At 36.4% G+C, this 19,915-nt stretch overlaps 1 protein-coding gene across 3 annotated transcripts in view; it reads right to left on the reverse strand.

Annotated features, from left to right (window-relative positions):
* Window positions 1–424: 424 nt before the first annotated feature.
* PCDH10 (protocadherin 10) overlaps window positions 425–19,915 on the reverse strand; it is a 38,117-nt gene continuing 18,626 nt past the window's right edge. The window contains exons 5-6 of one of the 3 annotated variants that reach the window (XM_066186647.1): window positions 7,797–7,871; window positions 425–5,538 (exon numbers count right to left, since the gene is read on the reverse strand). In XM_066186647.1, the coding sequence (XP_066042744.1) occupies window positions 7,837–7,871 (35 nt within the window). In that variant the 3' untranslated portion in view covers window positions 425–5,538; window positions 7,797–7,836. Of the gene's footprint in view, window positions 5,539–7,796; window positions 7,872–9,670; window positions 9,944–19,915 lie in introns of those variants that run through there. The other 2 variants (XM_066186648.1, XM_066186646.1) reach the window with 2 other exon arrangements.

Below are 19,915 nucleotides of genomic sequence, written 5' to 3' on the forward strand. Positions count from 1 at the left end.
GTAGTGGTAAGGCTTTGTCATACAATACATTGCTTTCCAGGGTTAGTGCAAATCAAAGATGAGTTACCCAAAATATGCTTCTAAGTCGAGCATCAGATGAACTTTAATCTTTGAGGTGCATGTATTTGAAAGCATTTTCTTTCCTTAAATGTTTGACTTAACTGGTTTTTCCACATTGTATGATATAGATGAGTATTTCAGTATACATTCACCTATTTGTCTCAGCCTCTCTTCTGCAGGGATGGTAAACATTATCTGTATACGGTTTGCAATTTTTGATATCTTTTGCTTGCCTAAAGTGGTTACCATCCAGAGGACACTTTAATCAGTGCTGACACAGAGAACAAGAAAGCTTTAGCACAGCATCTTTCGTCTTGACTCAGCAAGATTTCCAGCAGTTGCATTTATACAGTTTTTTGACAGGATGCTTCCTAAGTGAAGCGTTTGCCTTCTGGAGAGCTACACCCACAGAGATTTCATTTTTCTTGATGTCTGTCAATATCATGAACTTTATTAACAAATTCAAATTCAAAAACAATTTCAGTTCAAGAAATCTGTCCAAGTTAGTTCTTGCTTATTTCTTACATACGAAGATATCTACAAAAACACAGATGCTCAACAATGGATTGTAATGGCCGTGTATATTTGTTTATATATATATATATGTATCCATTTCTTAGAGACAAAATAAAATGAAGGAGCTCTTTAAGAAGAATTTGATCTCTGTTTGTAGGGATCAGTGCAAAGGATTTGACTCACCGTTTCAGAACTTGTCATAGCACAACATTATAATAAAGTCCTACTGGCTGTCTTTAACATTACTGCAAACAGAACAAACAATTTTCTACCCTTTATGGAAATCTGATGCCAAGTTTTTGCAATCAAATTGCAATAACTAAATGTATATCAAATATGCTTATTTTGGCCCCTACACCTTTGTAAAGGTTTTATTTCACAAGTCCAAATGCCATAAAACTTGAGACTAGAACACGGAACAGTGGAAGGATATGATCGGCTTTCTCCAGGTAAGACACACAAATATTTAACAGCCTTGCAAAATTGCAATTGCAATTTATCAGCCTAGGAAGACTATCTATTTATCCACCCTTTACCCTGAGGAATGATACTACTTTAAAAAAGAATGAAAAAAAAAAAACAAACCCCCAAAAAAACCCCTTTCTATGAGCAGGTAACATTTTGGAAGATTAAAAAAAAAAAAAAAAGAAAAAAAAAAAGAGTTGTGTGCTTGATTGTGGGTATAACACATGAAGAAGTGGCTGACTTTAATTCTTGAATGCAAAACTCTGTTCTATACTAAGAAACAAGTCTAGTTTTGTAGTACCCTAACATGTGTTTCTACCCTTTTGTTTACATCTACTGATAGCTGTAGGAAAAAAAATCCCATGGCAACTTTCCAGAATTTGATCTACAGTTATACACACACACACACACACACACACACACACACACACACACACATATGTATCTCCCCCACAACTATATAAAAGCTATAGTGCAGGAATCTTTACAAATTGTATTTATCTGTGTATTTTCATGTCACCTAATTTCGCAACAACACTAATGAAAAAATTACTACACCTTGTCCCAGTAACTTAAGAATATGGAAATACCTTCCCTTAATAGGCATGTTAGCAAAAACTTGCTTTAAAAAAAATGGAATTTTATTTCAAGTGGTGAAATGTTTCAGTATTTCTAAGTTGTAAAAGGATCCATCTGGAAGAAACTAAAAGTCTGATTTTGAATAATTTTATTAGGCAAGCTGCTTAGGAATCTATTGCTACATATCTAAATCAGGAATTGAAAAAAAAAAAAACCCAAAAAACTCACAGACCTGATTCCACATTGTTATCTTTTGTAAGACCCTGTCTTCTCTGTGTGAACTCTAATTTACTCCAAAGACAGTTATTCTCACGGGCAGCTTGTTCTATTATGCTCATAAATTGTAAAATTAAACATTAAATATTGCTACAAAGAAATAATTGAAGGACAGAACATTCTTCTCCTTAGACCTGTGCACAGATTAACTCTTCCAAAGCCTGGCATGCCCCACTAGGAACATTGCAGAGCAACAGGACTGAGAGCCTTCCCTGTGCTTTTTCTCTGAGGCAAGTTTAAGTACACTTATATCATCCCTTACAGGTGTTTGTTGAGCTGTCCTTGAAAACCTGCAGTGAAGGAGATCCCAAAACCTTCCTTATCTCAGTTTTATGGGTATCAATCTTCCCCCTTAATAGCCAACCTAAATATTTCCTGATCACTTTCAGTTCAATGTTGGGTTCAGTATACAAACGAGAGTCCTTCAATGTTCGCACCATATGTGCTTTGCAGAGGAAGAGGCACAGACACAAGGCTGATGTTTTGAAGGCATTTACAGACCTGTCCCTGCAAACAGGGCACCGAGCAGCAGGATGGAATACACTGGAGAGGCTGAACAAGGCAATTTCAGTGGGAGGTGGCCAGATGTCCACTAAAACAAAGAGACAGGACAAATTGAGCCTCTGCACTGCCCAATTTGCCCTTCTGGTGGGAGAGCAGCTGTGTACTGGGATTTAATATGCTCAAGGCTTGTGCCAGCAAAGGTTAGAGCACCAAAACTCACAGTGAGCAAGGGAAATCAGAAAAAGCTACAGGTTTAGCTCAAAAGCTCAGGCTGCAGTACTTCAATTCTTCTCTTCAGTTCTGCATCCTACCATGACTCCCTCTAGGACTGTCCCAGTGAACTCAGAAGGATTTCTGTGTATACATGGACCAATGCCAATGGCATTTAACATATAACAAAAATAAAGAAGATTAATAAATTTGTACATATATCACACTTGATGGAAAGAGTTTGGTTTTGGAAATGAGTGGCAGGACATGATATGGTCAATATTTTTTTCAGAAAAATATTGGCATGCAAATGTGAAGAGAGTTTCATCAAATAGAAACACTTTGACTGTTTGTGAAATAGAAGGTAAAACCATTTCCTTTTCCTCCCAAAGATCGAAAACAACCATAAATTACAATATATGTCTGTATTAAAAAGTTACTTAGAAACAGGTTTAAGAATGGCAAGGACTTTCTTGCTTAAAAACCAGAAACAAGAATCTAACAATCTCCTTGAAATGAAATATTTGTTGCAAATTCCATTACTTTTCTTCATAAAATAAATTAAGCCTGTAGGCCACTAAAAGGTCTGCTACCTAGAGCAGGAGGAAAATTTTACTGTTGTTATTTGCTCAAATCAATAGCTATTGAAATTGTTTGGGGGATTTTTGGATTGGGTTTTTTATAAAACACATTTTTAAAAGGATCTCATGAAACAATTTTTCGTTATACAAACCTGCTAGATGTGCACATTAAAGTGTTTAATGAGCATTTGTTTGTTTGTCTGTTTGTTTGGAGTAATAAATTAAAAACTTCAGGGCCTAGTCCACCAGGTGTACAAAGAACCTGTGGGACTTGATCAGGAATGTTGGATTCTCTGTAAATATTTGGATCCACAGCAGGATGGTTTTCATACAGGTGATTTACATACTGCTATCTAATAGAAACTGCCATTACAAAGAAAAAAAAAAAAAAAAAAAACAAAAAAAAAACCAAAAACAAACAAACAAACAAACAAACAAAAAACCACCCCAGAATCAACAAACAAAAACCAGAAACCCAAATTCTATTATGACATAGCAGTGACCTCTCACACATACATCTCATGGCAGCATTGGTAATGACAACAGAATTCCGATATAACGTCATGATCCAAATCCCACTGCAATCAATGAAACATTTTCCCTTGTTTTACTTAATATTGAAACATCAGTAGGAACTGGTCTGAATTTGTCTAGGCATTGGCTGACAGCAAAGTGTGCTCTCATTTGTTCTTATTATTTGATGTATTAAGGTACAGCAGAGGGAAAAAATCACAGCACCAAAAAAAAAAAAAAAGAAAAAATTTTACTAGATTTTTACATTTAGTAAATGGACATGAAAGTAGTTTTAAACTTTACCTTTGAAATTTTACTTTTTTCAATATTTCATAGAAAAGAAACGCTCTAAGATACTGTTTCAGACCACAGAATTATTACAGAACATAAAGATTATATGCAAGGGCTTAATCCTTTTCTCAACAAAGATGGTGGCCAACACCATTTTAACTCCAATGGGACAGGGGTCAGCTGAGAATGTGTCATGTTCCTAATTGGAAATCTCCTTTGTGATAAAAGAGTCTGGCATATACTTTGCCTTTGTAATTTGAATTCTATCAACAACTATTCCTAGCCACAAGAGAAATATTTTTAGGCAATATATTTGTATAGTTTCACAAAACTATGTTAAAGAGAGATGTGTGGGTGTTTGTGTGTGTGTATGTATTTATGTATGCATGTATACATATTTATGAGCTTGGGATGATTTTCTTAAAATACGTAACTTCACTTACATTATATCTTACATTGCAAAATGTACAGACACCCAGTGTTCTTTTTTAACAACATATACAGGTGAATTTATAGAGCCTTATAAAAGATTTCGTGATTCCAAATTAAAAACCATAGAAACATAATCAAAATAATGGAGAGTGATTTATACCTCTGATAGTACATAGCGCTCATTCGGGTAATATTGACAGCTGCATCTTTGGCATTGAAAATTCCTTACAACTTTTCAGACAAAATGTTGTTGCTTACAGCTTTTTTTTTTTTTTTTCTTTTAAACAAGAAAAACAGGATTGACCAAAATACAAATTTTTGGGGAAGTACTACTAAAGTTTATTTTATTTTTAGTTTTTTAGCAAGGATAGCTTAGGAACCCTGAATTATCTTCTCACTTTAGTGTATGGTGTAGACTGTATGAATCCATTTAAAAATCAACTAAGTTGTACCACGTTTTTCGGAAAATTATATATAATATAATATATATATATTTTATATTTATTTAGAAGCTTTGAAATAGTACAGTAAACACTTTGCAACACGGTGTATAAACTACAGAAATGTCTTTGATAATTTTGTGGGTCTTCAGATTAACAACATTTTTATGACCCACAGGTGAAAAGAACATGATCACAATCTCTCTTGTAAAGTTGGAATAGTTTGGGGAACACTTGATCACACAAAAATAATATAAAACAGTCAAGTTTAAAACAGTGATATTGCATTTATAATGCACATCTCTTTTATCTGTACGATTGGCTTTTTGTGGTGAATATAAACATCTAAAGGGCTCAGTGACATTTTGGAGAGAGAAAGATATATAGTGCTGTAAACAGGCACACACTGATCAGAGAGGCAAGATCAGTTGCCTCTGAAGTTTCTACAGTTCTACACATTTCAACTCATTTCTCAGGCCTGCTGAGAGCAATTAGGTCCTATTGTTGGCCAGGATGTCTCCAACAGCACACAAATCCTTCAGTTACACAGAACTGGATGGCCAAGATAATGAAGTTGAAAGCTGATGCTTTTTGTTGGTCGACTTTCTTTTGTGCAAATCATGCTGCTTCAGGTAAGTCCTGTAGAAGTGACTAGCATATCCTTTTCCGTGCTGCAGGAGAGAAAGAGAGACACTTCTGAGAGGAACAAAAATAAAAAATCAGTCTCCAACAGTTCTTAGGTTTAGGATTTCTTAGGGTGTAGAGAAACAATCAAAACTTGTCACAAACTGACACTGGAAATTCTCATTACAAACAGTTTAATGTCGATTCACTTTTCAGAGAAAGCCTCTTTTTGAGGCTCGATAGCCTGAACACCAAATTTCGTAGGGTGTTTTATTATTCTGTCTAATTTGTCACGGCAAATATTCCAATGTGCCTGTTACAGAATCAGTATAAGGATAAAGCAAATACTCAGATTACAGGTGAAGTGTTACTGGAATTTTACAGGCTAATTTTTCCTTAGTTCAGCTTTTTTTCTTGAAGCAAGATCTAGAATTTCCCCTAAAATTCAGAAGCAGGTTTTCCTTCTCTTTCAAAGTGAACCATTATCCCCATCACTAAATGACCCTTCAGTCTGGTTTGACAGATGAAAAAATGGTGCATTAGCGCTACAATTCAAATTTCAGCATTTACTGTCAGGCTGAAAATTAACTCACGTTACACAGATGAAGAAGGTCAATGCATTAGCAAAGCCATATCCCAATCCACCAGCTGCAGCAGCTATATTACCTCAAGACACTGGCTACTTTAAGTGTAATTGGGAGCAAAAGTAACAAATGATTTGTACTAGCATTCAGGAAAACCGCAGGTTAAATTCTGATCTCAGTCACACGTTAAAACAACGAACTCACTCACTTGGCTCAATTATCATAATTAGCATCAGCACTATGATTACCTGGAGAAGCTTGCAGTGATAAAATCACGTGTTACCTTAGCTCCAAATCAACTGAATCCCTACCTGAAATTCAGTCTGCTTCTCTGCATGCAGTTTTACAACTGAAACAAAATAGGAAGCTTAACTTTTGCATGGATCTTTGAATCACGTACAAGTTGATGCTTGCATGGTGACACAAAAACACATCCAGTCTCCGTTCCATTTAACATAAATATGCACATTAGCCATACTTATTTCCTACATATAATCACCACTAAAGGCATGAAATCTGGGTACTGTATCACAGGGAGGTTAGATTACTTACAGGAAAATGTTACTGTGGGTGTTGTGTGTTGGTGTAATCTAGCCTGCCGATGCTACAGGATGCACACAAATGAAATGTGAAAAACATTTCTGTAAAAGCTATCTGTTCAACATAGAGAAAATTTCCAGATGTGTTGTTAAAACACCTAATAGATGAGGTTTTCAATGCTTCAGTTATGTAGCAAATTAGTAGCAGAATTAGAAAGAATTTTTAACAGCTTCTGCAAGATGTTTTTTAAACAATGTTTTTAAGAATAATGAGATCAGAACCTTCATGATGTTTTGATGCAGTACATGATCAGATTAATCAATTATGTAAGCATCTTTTAAAGTATCTTTCTAATATTACAAGAAGCAATAATTCCAATAATAGTAGTACAAATAACAAGACTTATCTTGGATCTTAAATTTTTTTTTTCCCCAAAGTTCAGTCGTAATTTCAGTTCTCTTATAAATATTTAGGCATAGTTGTCTAGATTGGTGTCTGCCACCGAGGAACTTGTGCTGCACTACAGACCCAGCAGGAGAAAGATAAACAGAGATGCAGCTGGGGCAATGCCTGTCTTTTATGCAGCACAACTGCCCCAGTCCTGTTTGACACGGTGCCTTGGTGGTGCTGATGTCTTTCAGATAATGCAGAGATTGATATACTGGCTGTGTCTGGCCTTTTGCCATATAAATTGATGCATTCTGAAAAATTTAATCTCCAGTTAACATGCTTATATTGCAAAACGATCAAGCCTTTTTATAGTGATCACTAAATACTATGCATTAAGTTGCAGAACTACTGCAACTCTCCCCACCTACAAAAATTTTTGTACCAAGTCTTAAAAATATCCTCTGCCAACACATAAAAAGCATTGGATTTTAAAGGCAACTTTTGTGCTCCGTGTTCGTCTGGCTTTTTTTCTGACTCTGCACAGAAATTTATGTGCAAGCAAATCTCTCCATGTCTATACCAATTTCCGTCTTTTTACAGATGGGGAATATAAATCAGAGAGGTTAAATGGAAAGGAGGATGGACTCAACAAAGAGAGCAATGAAAGTTCTGATATCTGCTTCTGTGTGTGTGCATGCATGTGTGTTCGTAAATAAACTTTTAAATAACAAACACTAAGCCTCTCTGTATCACAATTTCTCCATCTGTAAAATGGGAATAATATTGCTTACCTATCTCCTAGAGGTGCAGGAAGGTTTAAATCACTATTCTTTATAATCCACTTTGAGATCCAGAGATGGCAAGTGCTATAGAAATGGAAGTATCACAGTCAGTGTAAGAGCTGGAACAAGAACACCATAATTTCTGGTGCCTAATATCTCCTCTGAGATCACAGCTCTCTCTTTCATCCCTATTTTATCACCTGTTCTGAACTCTCAAACTAGTACACAGGGAAGCTTCAAGTCTGTGTGAGAATGGGTAGTCAGTAAAAAGGCTTTAATAATAAGCAGTTTCATCATTCTGATAATGTAATGATACTAGTTGTACATATATTCTAATAAACAAGATGCTTGAAGTTCACAAGCATTACAATTAAAATTCTTAAAATTCTTAGACTACAGGATTTGTGCTGCACTGATCCTTCCCAGAAAAACCATGATTTTGAGTGTTACAGTAGGAGTACCTAATGGATAAAATTTATATGGAATAAAATAAAACAAAATTAAAATAAAATAAAATAAAATAAAATAAAATAAAAATTAAAATAATAAAATAAGACCTGGCAACAATATAATAAGATTCATTTGTCGCTCAATACTCCCTAATAAGCCTCCCATCTACAGTGAGCTAATTCTTTGTAGACTGGTAAGAGAAGACATGTAAAGACATGGGTGGTAGCTGAACAGAAAAAGAAATGAAAAACACTAACATAATAAACAGGAAGAGAAAGTATAGTATGCAGTAATTATTCCCAGCTCATGGATCAGAAATGAATAGAAAATAATGTAAAGTCTTTATCTCTTTAATAAATCTTCCTTTCCCACTGTTGCAAATAATTTCTTTCCTATTGCATCCAAACTTGATTTTGGATTACTTCTTTATAACTGTGAGTACAGGCAGGAGCAGTTCCTCTTATGGAAAAGCCTAGAAATGATTGCCTGTGCTTGGAACATCTTCAAACTCTGAATCAGATTTTGCTCCTGCTTAGCAGTTGTAGCTGATCTAAAGGGGACAGAGACAGGGCCCAGTGCTTCCCTCCACAGCTCGCAACCCAAGCAGCCAAAGAAAACACATCCTATGCCTTTTATAACTATTGTCACTTTCCTTCTGGACTATATTTAAGGGCTCCATAAGCTCCCGCAGCATTACTTCTGCTCTTGACGGAACAACTGCTGAGTCCCCCCAGAAGCACCAACAGCCTAAAGATCCAAAGGAACTGCTAGACAGTAACACTTCCAAAAAATATCAAATACCAGCCATGCTGTTGCTGCTACCTAGGAGAAAGATGACCTAACCCCCTTTCTTTTAAATCAAAAACCTCTGCAACAGCAGAGCAGGGGTAAAGCCACTATGTAAACTCTCTTCTTGTTTCACATCTACATTCTTTAAGTTGAGACGATATCCAAGCAATATTTGTCTTCACACAGGCTTGCACATGCAGAGTTTTGTGCAAACACTCAACCCACTGTCTTCTCTTGTGAAGAATAAACTGTGTGCCTCACCACACCACCCAGATCTCCCTTCCCCACAGAGCACAGCAAAAGCTGAAGGGACACAGGGATGCTGCAACTTCCCGCATTTCCCTCAGTAACAGGCCAACTATCCTGGCTTCACCCGCAGCAAGCAATAATTTAAAAAGGAGTTAATTAACCCCACATGCATTACAGCAAGGTTGGTTTTAAATTTGCATTGTTAATTTTATAACAATTCCTGTTTTTTGTATTTTTTTGATGGTTGGCCTTACAGTCTACCTGTTAACTGCAGCACTTGAAACATGGCTCTTCACTAAGCCCCATTAGCTTCACCAGAGCCAGAAATGGATAATTCTAGTGAATTTCTGGTGAAACCAACCAGCCAGACTGCAAGTTCAGCACTCCTGCTCCAATTCAGCCCAAGGGAATAGAGACCTCAACACAAGCAATGGTAGAATGTATTCTGTCAGAAATAACCTGGCTGTTCCAGCTAGCCGGGAGCTCAAGTTCAGATTATCAGCAACTGTGATTTTTGGAGAGAGGTCAACAAGTGAATGGGAATGCAGAGTAAACTACCATAGCTCCCTCACCCTTCGTAGTGGTGCATCCAGGTAAAGGGTGAGACACACGGCTGGGGCTGGGGCTGGGGGATGTAGGATGGGGATTACTCTGCTGCCACCCATGTTCTGTGGATAAAAAAGCATTCCAGTCACTGCAAGTGTCAATTCAATATAGTTTGCAATCCATAAAGTCTTTTTTTTTTCTTTAAAAAATGATCTATTACTTAAAGAAGTTTGCTAAAGCATTGCACTGCTAGTAATCTTCTATGAATACTCCATTAATGGCATTACAAAAAGAGAGTGTCTTTATCCAGGCCAATAAACTTTGGTACACAAATATAAAAATGGCATTTTAACTCATATATCTTTTCCTCATGAATTAGTTTCAGGGGAACTTTTTCCTTTTCTTACAAGGCTTTCGTGAAGAGATTTTGTTCTTCAAATCTATATATTCCATAGAGAACTCTTGGATAAAACACTTTGTATTCCAGATGCCCATGTTTCATCTTACACAATTAATTTGGGTTTTTAACTCTGCATTATATCAAAGAATTGGGGGGGGGGGGGGGGGGAAGGCAAATGGAACATACTTACTTTTGTACTTGAAAATATAGATAAATAATTAAATAAGATCACATCTCCCCCAATGTGAGTCTGTTGGCTTTGGTGATCACTGTGTGCTTTAGGAGTGTGTCTGAAGGGTCCTAAAGGTGTTAGGTGAGAATGAGACCACACTCTGCCTGTCCAATTCTGGCAGGTTAAAAGACAGGAGAGGCAGGAGCAGCTCCTGCATGTGAACCTGGCACCTGCCCCAGGGTATAATCTGCCCCTAATAACAACATGGCATTCAGTATGGCTGAAATGTTCCCTCTGGCATCTGCAAGATCCAAGATATAAATATTGTGTCTAAAAAAAACCCAAGAGCATCTGGACTGATGGGTACAATTACCCAGATTTCATGTGAAACAAGAAACCAATTGTGAGCATCGGGTCTTCAGGCTGCGAATAAATTAGAGCAGGACAAAATGCAAAAGTTTTTGTTGCTGCACTGAAACTTCTCTGGAAACAGGCTTGGTTTTAGCTAAAAAAAAAAAAAACAAGTCCTCCACAGGCCATTAAAGTCTTTCCTTCCTTTGAGAGTGTATCTTTACTCCTGGAACAAATGTGATTATGCAAAAAACCCTGTCTTTTGTATAAAAAAAACCTATGTAAACACATATATTGTGCTTTTGTTTCTCCTTTCATTAAGTGCATAAATTCCCGTGTCTATTTTCATTTTAATCAGTTCAAGAAAGGAGGATTCCCAACCATGCCAAAATTTGACAGTGCTGGATACTGCACTGACCATAATGCAGTAAACCTGACAGTGTTACCTACTGCAGAAAAAGGGGGTGAGAGCTTTGTCCTTTGCACTGAAGTACAAAATTGCCACTTTTCAAATCTGAACATCATATTCTAGACCAACAACAGATTATCGCTATTTTTTGAAAATTTTTTTGACTTATTTAGCTTTATTTTGAGACTGGAAAATACATACTTAAAAAGTATTTAGGTATTTTCAATGTTTGGAACGCGAAACTTTTTTCATGTGGCAAGTGAGATGCCTGATAAAAATGCTGACACATCATGACAGCCACTGAAATAATGTTTCTCTGGTGGTAATGGGTGCTCTGAGATTTATATGCTACCTGGACTTAGCTAATCCTCTGTTAAAAAAAAAAAAAAAAAGAAAAAAAAAAAAAGAGAAAAAAAAAGCTTTTCAGTTCTTAAGAACAACTACCCAATTCCCAGTTCATTTAAGCAGTGACCTTAATCAACATGTGCTTTACATCAAGCACATGACTAAGAAGGATTGACTTTTGAATCAAGCCCTCGATTTTGTCATGAATGTTCTGCTGCTCACAAGATACTTTTATGAGCATTTGATTTTCTGTTCTAAATGTAGGGAATTTTCTTTTCCACCCCCAGCAACAGCCCAGCAGCATAATTGATGTCAGATTTGATTTATCTCTGGTTCTGATTATTTACTACCGAAACAATGCTTTTTAGTTACTACAACTCAGCAGACAAAAGTACTAAGCTGTATTCTGTAAAGTACCATAAAAACACAAAAGACCATTTTTCCACAAGATACAGTGGGAATAAAGCTTCTTTGTCTTCCTGTACTATTATAACCATATTATCTACCTGAAAACACTAAAGATAATACATGACATCACCATTAAAGTCAGAGAATCACAGACTTTGCAAAATTTATTTCGCCAAGAGTTCTTATAATTATGTACTGTGTTAAGGCCTATTAAGTAACTCCCAAATTATTCCTGATGTATGTCAAACTTACAGCACAGAGCATATTCTCTAAGAGTATTTCCAAATTCTCTGTCAACAACTTATTCTAACTGCATGCATGTTGTAGTACTGAATTCACATTCTATGAACTTCACTATAAGCTAATAATTTAGGTATCAGCCTTAGTAAAACTCCTATTTGATTCCTTTAATTATTTTTTAACAAAAATTGCTTATGTGTTTGTATGCAACAGTAATTTCTTCTCCTCAATCTTCTTTTCCTCTCTATTTGTTTTTGCTCACCGTTTTTCAAAATTCACCCTTTTTATTGCGTTCTTACAAAATGTGCAGTACTCATTTCTTTCAGCTGACAAGCCTGAAAATGAACATTTCAGTTCGAGGATTAAGCAATGCAGAACAGACTAAAGGCCAGCTACAATGTGACTTAAAATTTTCAGAGCCCTGGGGAGGAGAGCTAGGAACCATTCCTCCTAAATTGCTCCCAAGTGCCCCAGTTCCCTATAGATTCAAGGGAGAAGCAGACATGTAGATCACCATTTGGTGGCCTTCAGAGGTGTCTAAATTATTCATGCAGGATTTTGCCTGAAATAATTAAATTTAGTTGTTCTTACATGAGGTAACATGCATTGCAGCATTACATCAGCATCACACTATGAATTCCTATCCAATGTACCTTTGCCATGATGTTTTTTCCAATGATCCCCTCTCCTAGCAGGGATTAGCTGGCATTAGGACCTGGCAGGTATGTTCCCACTCTTCTTCTGAATGTTTTATTCTCTGTTTTAAAGCACACTGCTTGACATGAGCAGCAAACACTGATTTCAAGGAGTCTTTCCCAGTTTACCAAGATAACACACTTAATGTATCAAAGGCTTCTCACAAGCCTTTCAAAACTTCTCTTTTCCAAAATCACATATTGGCTTGTTTCTATCATAAAGGTTTCTATCCATAAGTGAAGTTTGCCCATCACCATTCTTTGTCACTTAAGACTACCAGAATGGAATGATTTATACCCACATTATTAACATTACTCAGCCACATCAAGCAATCTATGTGGGCCACAGCATGTGAACATATTCAATCTTCTTTCAGGAGCAGTCCCTGGCACCATGTCCCAGACTTTTCAGGGATAAAAGCTGGTTGACACAGGCTAAAAGCAGGCCAGAAAGTGTGAGAGTGCAGACCATGACACCCCAGTGGTGGAAAGGATCCCATTCAGTTCATTAGAGGAGCCACAAGGAAGCGTAGAAGTACAAAGCACACAGTCCTTTATCTCAAGTGGAGCAGAAAAAAACTTATTACTGCATCTCATTTGTAAAGGTAGAACCTTTTCAGATCTCAGCTCCTATCAATACACGCAGCTGTGTGCAGCTCCATTCAATTGTCATCTAAATTCCAATTGAGCACAGATGGATGTTAAATTAAAGACCAAACAGTCAACTAAAGAAAGTCACAAAGTGACAGGATTTTACTCTGACAAAAGATGAATTCACAGTATCAGCATCTATAAAGTTCCTTATGAATAAAGAAAGGTTGAGTTAGTGCAGTTTCATAATGGATCTTTCTCCAGGGCTGAATGCAGCCATGATGCTGAAGGTGAAAAGATAAAGTCAGAAGACTCAGCTCACTTGCAAAAACAGGAGTCTGCCATCCCTGTACTTCTTTGGGGGATCTACTCTGCATCCTTGATTTTTACTTTCTAATCCACATTACTTCTCATGACCTGTAAAAATGTCAGGTAAAATAACACCCTTACACATATGAAATAGGTTCGTGTGTATGCAAAAAAAGCAGATTTACTCTTGCAACTCATACAAGCATGTGATTTTGAGGCAGAAATCAGGAACCAAGTTCTGAAAATTTGCTTCTCCATGTCCACTGTATTTTCTTCAACCAATAAAGTCCATTATCCTAACAAAGAAATAAATCAAATTACCTCAGAAGAGTTTGGATTTTCTGTGAATCCGCATCACAATTAGTTCTTCCAAGATTTCATTAAGCATTCAAGTTAACAATTATATTCTTGTATCTCCTACTAATTGTATCTCCTACTTCCTCTCCAAAAAGGTACCCAATACCTAATTTTTCACTTTTCTGAGCTCGCCATACTATGTCTCTATAACAAATATATTCACAGCTACTTCCCAGCAGCAGTCATCAGACTACTAGCATGGAGATGTGGATTCTCAGTGGTTAATGCACAAATAAAGCTGTTTACAGGCTTGCCAGACAAACAGCAACACCGATCCCTACAGCGTCCATGTCTAAACGTGATGAACAGATGCACTTCCCTCTCCTACTGGCTATTTGGTGCATCCTTTAAATGGTTTTCTCTTCTTTCCCCACTTAGGTCAAGGCAAGAAAAAGTAAGGAAAAAGGAAAGGAAACCTTCTAAAATCAAAGCAATGGAAATGACCATGGAAAATCACGGTTACTGTGTAACGGAAAAAGACCCAAAGCAAGTATAATTGCCTCTGCTCTGCAGGCCAAGGAGTTCCTTGGACAGAGGCATAGAGAGAGGAAAAGATTTGCTGTGCAAGGACCCAGGATCAGGCACACATTGAATCCTCCAGCTCCTGACTGTCACAGTAAGGAGGTTTGTACATTGAAGAGCATTTATTTATAATGAATAGAATTTTGCCTATCAAAAATAAATAACTTCAGTGCCTTTGAAAATTTCAACTGCAAACATGCTCCATGCTTCCCAGAGAGACTCGTGTCCCTAAGTGGCAAAATTACTTTTGTCATAGGATTTAAATTTATGGGACAAGAAGCATTTTGGAATTTTAAAGCAGCATAGCACAGTAATCTTGCAAATTGCTCTGAAGTTTCAAGCAATCTTTCTGCTGGGTTTTTCAGTCTTCTTCATAGTCCGCTATGAACACAGAAAATGGTATCTCATAATTTAAAAAAAAAAATCTCCCCAGATGGTATATGCACAGCACACATAAGCACTGTCAAAACTGACCTAAATGAATAAATATAGCACCAGTCTGAGTTAGCTAAGATACACGAGGCTTCGATGCATTCCAGTCAGAACTGGTAAATACGGATTTTACAGCCATTAGAGGAGAAGAAGCAGTGGAAATTCTGTATTTTTAAGACTAACTAAGAGTATAATTATCTTTCAAATAAAAATTTGTTTATTTTTTTCCTGCACTGTAGCTGGGAAGAGCTCTAGAGTCATGTAAGATAAAAGGTATTATGTAAACCTAAAGATAGGCACAATTTTTAATCAGTACTTTGTACTGGGTACTGTTAATTCTGTCGAAGACCAGAGGTACACAAACAGATTGAGGCAAATAGTATTTAAGAGCTATCACCTGGACTTTAAAATTAAAAGAAGAATGCTTATTTCACTGTCTTATATTCATTATTTCCATAAAATTGATTAAAATAATATAATTTATAGGCTCTACTTGGCTACAGCCAAGTTATCTTTGCATATTTATATATTCCTTTCTAATTTGGCTTTCTGGACTATCCATTCCCTTCCTGTTGCTGCAATAATGCTCTGTAAGTGTTCTTCCCCTTGAGCAGGGGCTGCAAGAGGAATACAGTAAGAAGAATGCAAACCAGTCATGAATATAAGATAAAAATACCGTTCAGAAGTTATGCAATAGACACTGGACAGTTGAATCATCAGAAGTGATTTATTCAGGATCATGAAGAACATACCATTATGAGTAAAAATATATCAGTCTTGCTCTCCCTCAATTCTATTTTAATTAGCACACGTTTAAGTTTTGTTTCAGGTGTGGGAGGTATTTTGTAAGATTTATTTACCTAACAGAGATGATGTATCAGAAGTGGCAAATTTGAGGTATGAGCAAATGAATCTCAGCACTGCAAATACAGCTGTAGCTGTCCCAGCTACAGCTCTGATTTCTGCACAGGATTATTCTCAGGATTACAAAGCCCTAAACAATAAGTGAGGAGTTTCCCTGTGGCAGGATATGCAGGATGTCCACATAGTTTACATGTTCTTTTTGACCACAAAACTGTGCTGCTCCCAAAGGAACAACTCTTTGACTGTGCACATATAACTTCATTATTCATACCAATAAGAATTTTGTTTCAGTACTTTTTTTTTTTAATCCAGCATTATAATTTTTTTTTTTTACTTCTTAGACCAAGAACTGTAATATGTACATGCAATTTATTGGTGCTAATTTCTTTGGTTTTTCTTAGGTGCCTATTTACTTCAAGTGTGTGTGAAAATCACAAATTGAATTAAAAAACTATTAATGAAGGGATCAGACAGCTCTCAAATTTATACCTGATTAGTATTAGAAATCATGTAGGCTAATTTTAAAAGCAAAAATGCAGGCAGGCCTCATTTTTAAAAATTAATGAAGTGTCCCATTAAAAAAAGCTGTTATTGATGTTTATGTAAATGGAATACTATTATGTCCATCACAGCTGTGATAAAATTACCCAAGTAATTTCCAGAAATGAGATGTAGCTAAACAAATAAAAAATGAAAGAAAATTTTTCTCCCATCGTATTGACTGTACCAAAGTGTAATTTCTTGCTCTTTTTTTTTTTTTTTGAAAGTTGTTTCAAGACAGTGAAGACTTCTTGCTTAAAACATCTTTTCAAATATTTATGTTAAACATCAGCAGAAAATGTTGTGTTACAAATCCTGGCATACAGAATTGGGCCTTTATGATCCTAACTAGATCAAAATACACAATAAATATTTACATGCACTTTTTTATTCCTTTGAAAAATAATCAAAGGATTATGGAGGCACTTCTTGTCCTGGTATAAATACATAAACATTTTCCTCCTCTAGGTCATTTATTCTAATCTAATTCAGGGATATGGATAATGACTCTTAGTTAAACTGTGCTTTGTGTCAGCTCTGTGGTAGATTATTTTAAAGAAATTAATGGTCAATTTCTTAAACACTAAACTGTTAAGAGGCTTTTGAAAACTTAAATTTCATTTGTAAACCAACTTGACTTGGAGAGATCAAGCTGAGCAGGTGACAAATATTTTGTGGAATGAAACCATCAGATTTCACGTGTACTTTTACAGCAACACAGGGACTTGTGCTGGGACAAAATCATGTTCAGACCTTCCTGACATCTCTGCTGCAAAGGGAGCCCGTGGCAACCCAGGCAAAGAAGCACAGGCATGGGATTAGGCCAAAGTTATATTTAATTTCCTTGGGTGACACTGATAGGTCTCATCCAAACCCTCTGATTCTGCAAGCCCAGAACTATGAGCATCTATCAAAGGCATTGCTGATGTTTAGAAACCGTGCCACACAATTCAGAATGTCCAAAAAAAGGGATTTTTCCCCCTTTTCAAATACATCTTGCTTAGACACCAGCTCTTTGGGTGAGAGACCAGCTTTATTTATCCTCCATGTCCTACCTAACATGATAAAAATCTGATTCATACATAAAATATGTTGATGGTGGTGGCAATACTTTCCATGATAATGATATTATTTCATCAGTGAGGATAAAAATGCTTGAGTGTGTGTAGAAGATGTTGCAGAGCTAACTACTTTAGAACACAATTATTATTCCAGAATGTCTCCCTGTATAAACACTGTTATTTCATGCAGGAAATTGTGCCCTTGTGTAGTTTATTTCAACCTGCTTTGAAAGTAGATTAAGCATTGCCAATGTAATTTTTTTTTTTTGAGCAAAATAAGCATTTCTACATAGAAAGTTCAGGTGTTATGGCAATTTTTGACTAGTTTTGTATATTGAAGAAATCCTAGCCTTTTATAGGAAGAAAAAATATTCTATCACTAACATCAGTATGAAACTTCAAGGAAGCTCTAAAACATATAAAATTATTGCCCATCTGGAATGAACCAAAATTATATTTTAAAAAATGAAAGCTATTTCTTATTAATTATAGACCAAAATACTCCTAAGGTAGATTTAATGGTGATTCCACTGTTACCATCTTAGGACCTGGCTCAAAGTATTAGAAATAGAGCAGAATCAGACTGATCAGGTATTCATTGTAAAGACAGTCTCTGTTATATATCCTACAGAATCTGGTCCAACAGAGTTTGAATCTTGGATTAGGGGTTTTGGTAACTAAAGTAATACTATTTATAAAAATAATGGCTAATATAACCACCACTGAAAGAAAAAAAATTAGCTAGAAATGATTAGAATTGAAAACATAGGAATCCTTTAAAAGCTACATTTTATTTTTCTCACCAGTGTTATTCACTTTTTTTCTCCAACCAACTTCCGAATTTTTTAATGTTTTATGAACATTTAAGTTATTAAGAAAATTTCTTAACTGTCTGCAGAAATGCAGCGTTCAAACCATGTGGATAAATAAGAAGTATGAAGTGTCAGTTACACAGTGAAAAGAATATGTAAGTAAGGAGAATCCTGGAGTCACTCTACAAGAAAACTATTTACAAAAATCCTACAATTTACTGATCCCATCACAACTTTACAATTTGTACTCATAGTAATTACATAAAACTTATATAAATAAATATATTCTTCAAGATATATTATTTAAGTATGTAGAAGTCTACTTGTATTTTATTTTGTTCAGAATAATACATAGAGTATTTAAGTTTATGTAGAAATTGGTGTATGAGTAAGTCCACCGGCTTAGACCAGCAAGGTAAAACTTTGATGATAGAACAAAAAGAAACTCTGTCAGGTATGAGATTTGCATACTTTTCTACACAACAATTTGTAATATAGCTGCTGTTTTCACTTGACCAAGCAGTGATATAAACCTCCAGCCACAAAGACCCAAATACTCAAATGCCCACACTATATTAACCCTTCCGTTTCAGTCATGCTGCACAAGTTCAACAGGTTACTGCAATTAATGTCAAATTGGTATAATTTTATCAAATGTTTATGATCTGATCAGTCTGTGACCCTGTTGCCCTCCTTGCTGCTGTCTTGCTATTGAGCCCAGCAAACAAAAGCACACAGTTTATTTTCTCACTTCTGATGCAGCCTCCCTCACTTCCCATCCCCATCACAGCTTGCCTACATTAATTAGTACTAAGCTTTTGATATGACTTTGCACAGAGTTATTTTCAGTATTGTTGCTGCTATGCCATGTGTTTCTATGGAATGAATAGACTGTCTGGAGAAACACAGTGACATGATCTTTGTAGGGGTTTTGTCGCACTTTTTAAAGTGAATTTTCAGTTCAACTCCTTTTTACAACCTGGTATTTTATTTCCTTCTTGCTGGCTTTGTGCATTGTGGGAAACTGCTCAGGGAATTATTCCACAGTCTTTTTTTTTTTTTTTCCCCTCAGGATTAATCCAAATTTCTCATGCTAATATGCATCACCTTCTCCATTTATCTTTTCCAAGGTTCTGCACTGAGTGCACGCATCAGAAGGCAGTGCAGGAATCCCAGAGCCGACACACTGCTGTGGCACTATGAAGGCTCCACTTAGAGCTACCAGTGAACCTCTGGAGACACTGACTAAGGGCACAGCTCCAGGGAGTGAGCTCCTCAGCTATCCCAGAGTGCTGACACGGCTCTGCAGCTTGCCATTCCAGAGCCAGGTACCTGGGAAGCAGGTGAGGTTTGCCCACGCTTCACCGCACATCAGAGTTACGTGCTACTTGAGACTCAGTGGACCCAAACCCCACCATGACATCTGCAAACACTGCCCCCGGTTTTCTGATCACTCTCCCTAGATAACATTTTTTTTTTTTTTTTTAAACTCCATGGACTTCCACATAAACAGCCGGGGAGCTCTGCTTCCGCTGAAATGTCCCATTTGTCCTTATGATTTTTTTTTCTCTTAGGGGCAGAGTCTG

Source organism: Chamaea fasciata, unplaced genomic scaffold, assembly GCF_029207755.1.
Source record: "Chamaea fasciata isolate MVZ Bird 193981 ecotype frontalis unplaced genomic scaffold, bChaFas1.0.hap1 SCAF_6, whole genome shotgun sequence".
Taxonomy (NCBI): Eukaryota; Metazoa; Chordata; class Aves; order Passeriformes; family Sylviidae; genus Chamaea; species Chamaea fasciata.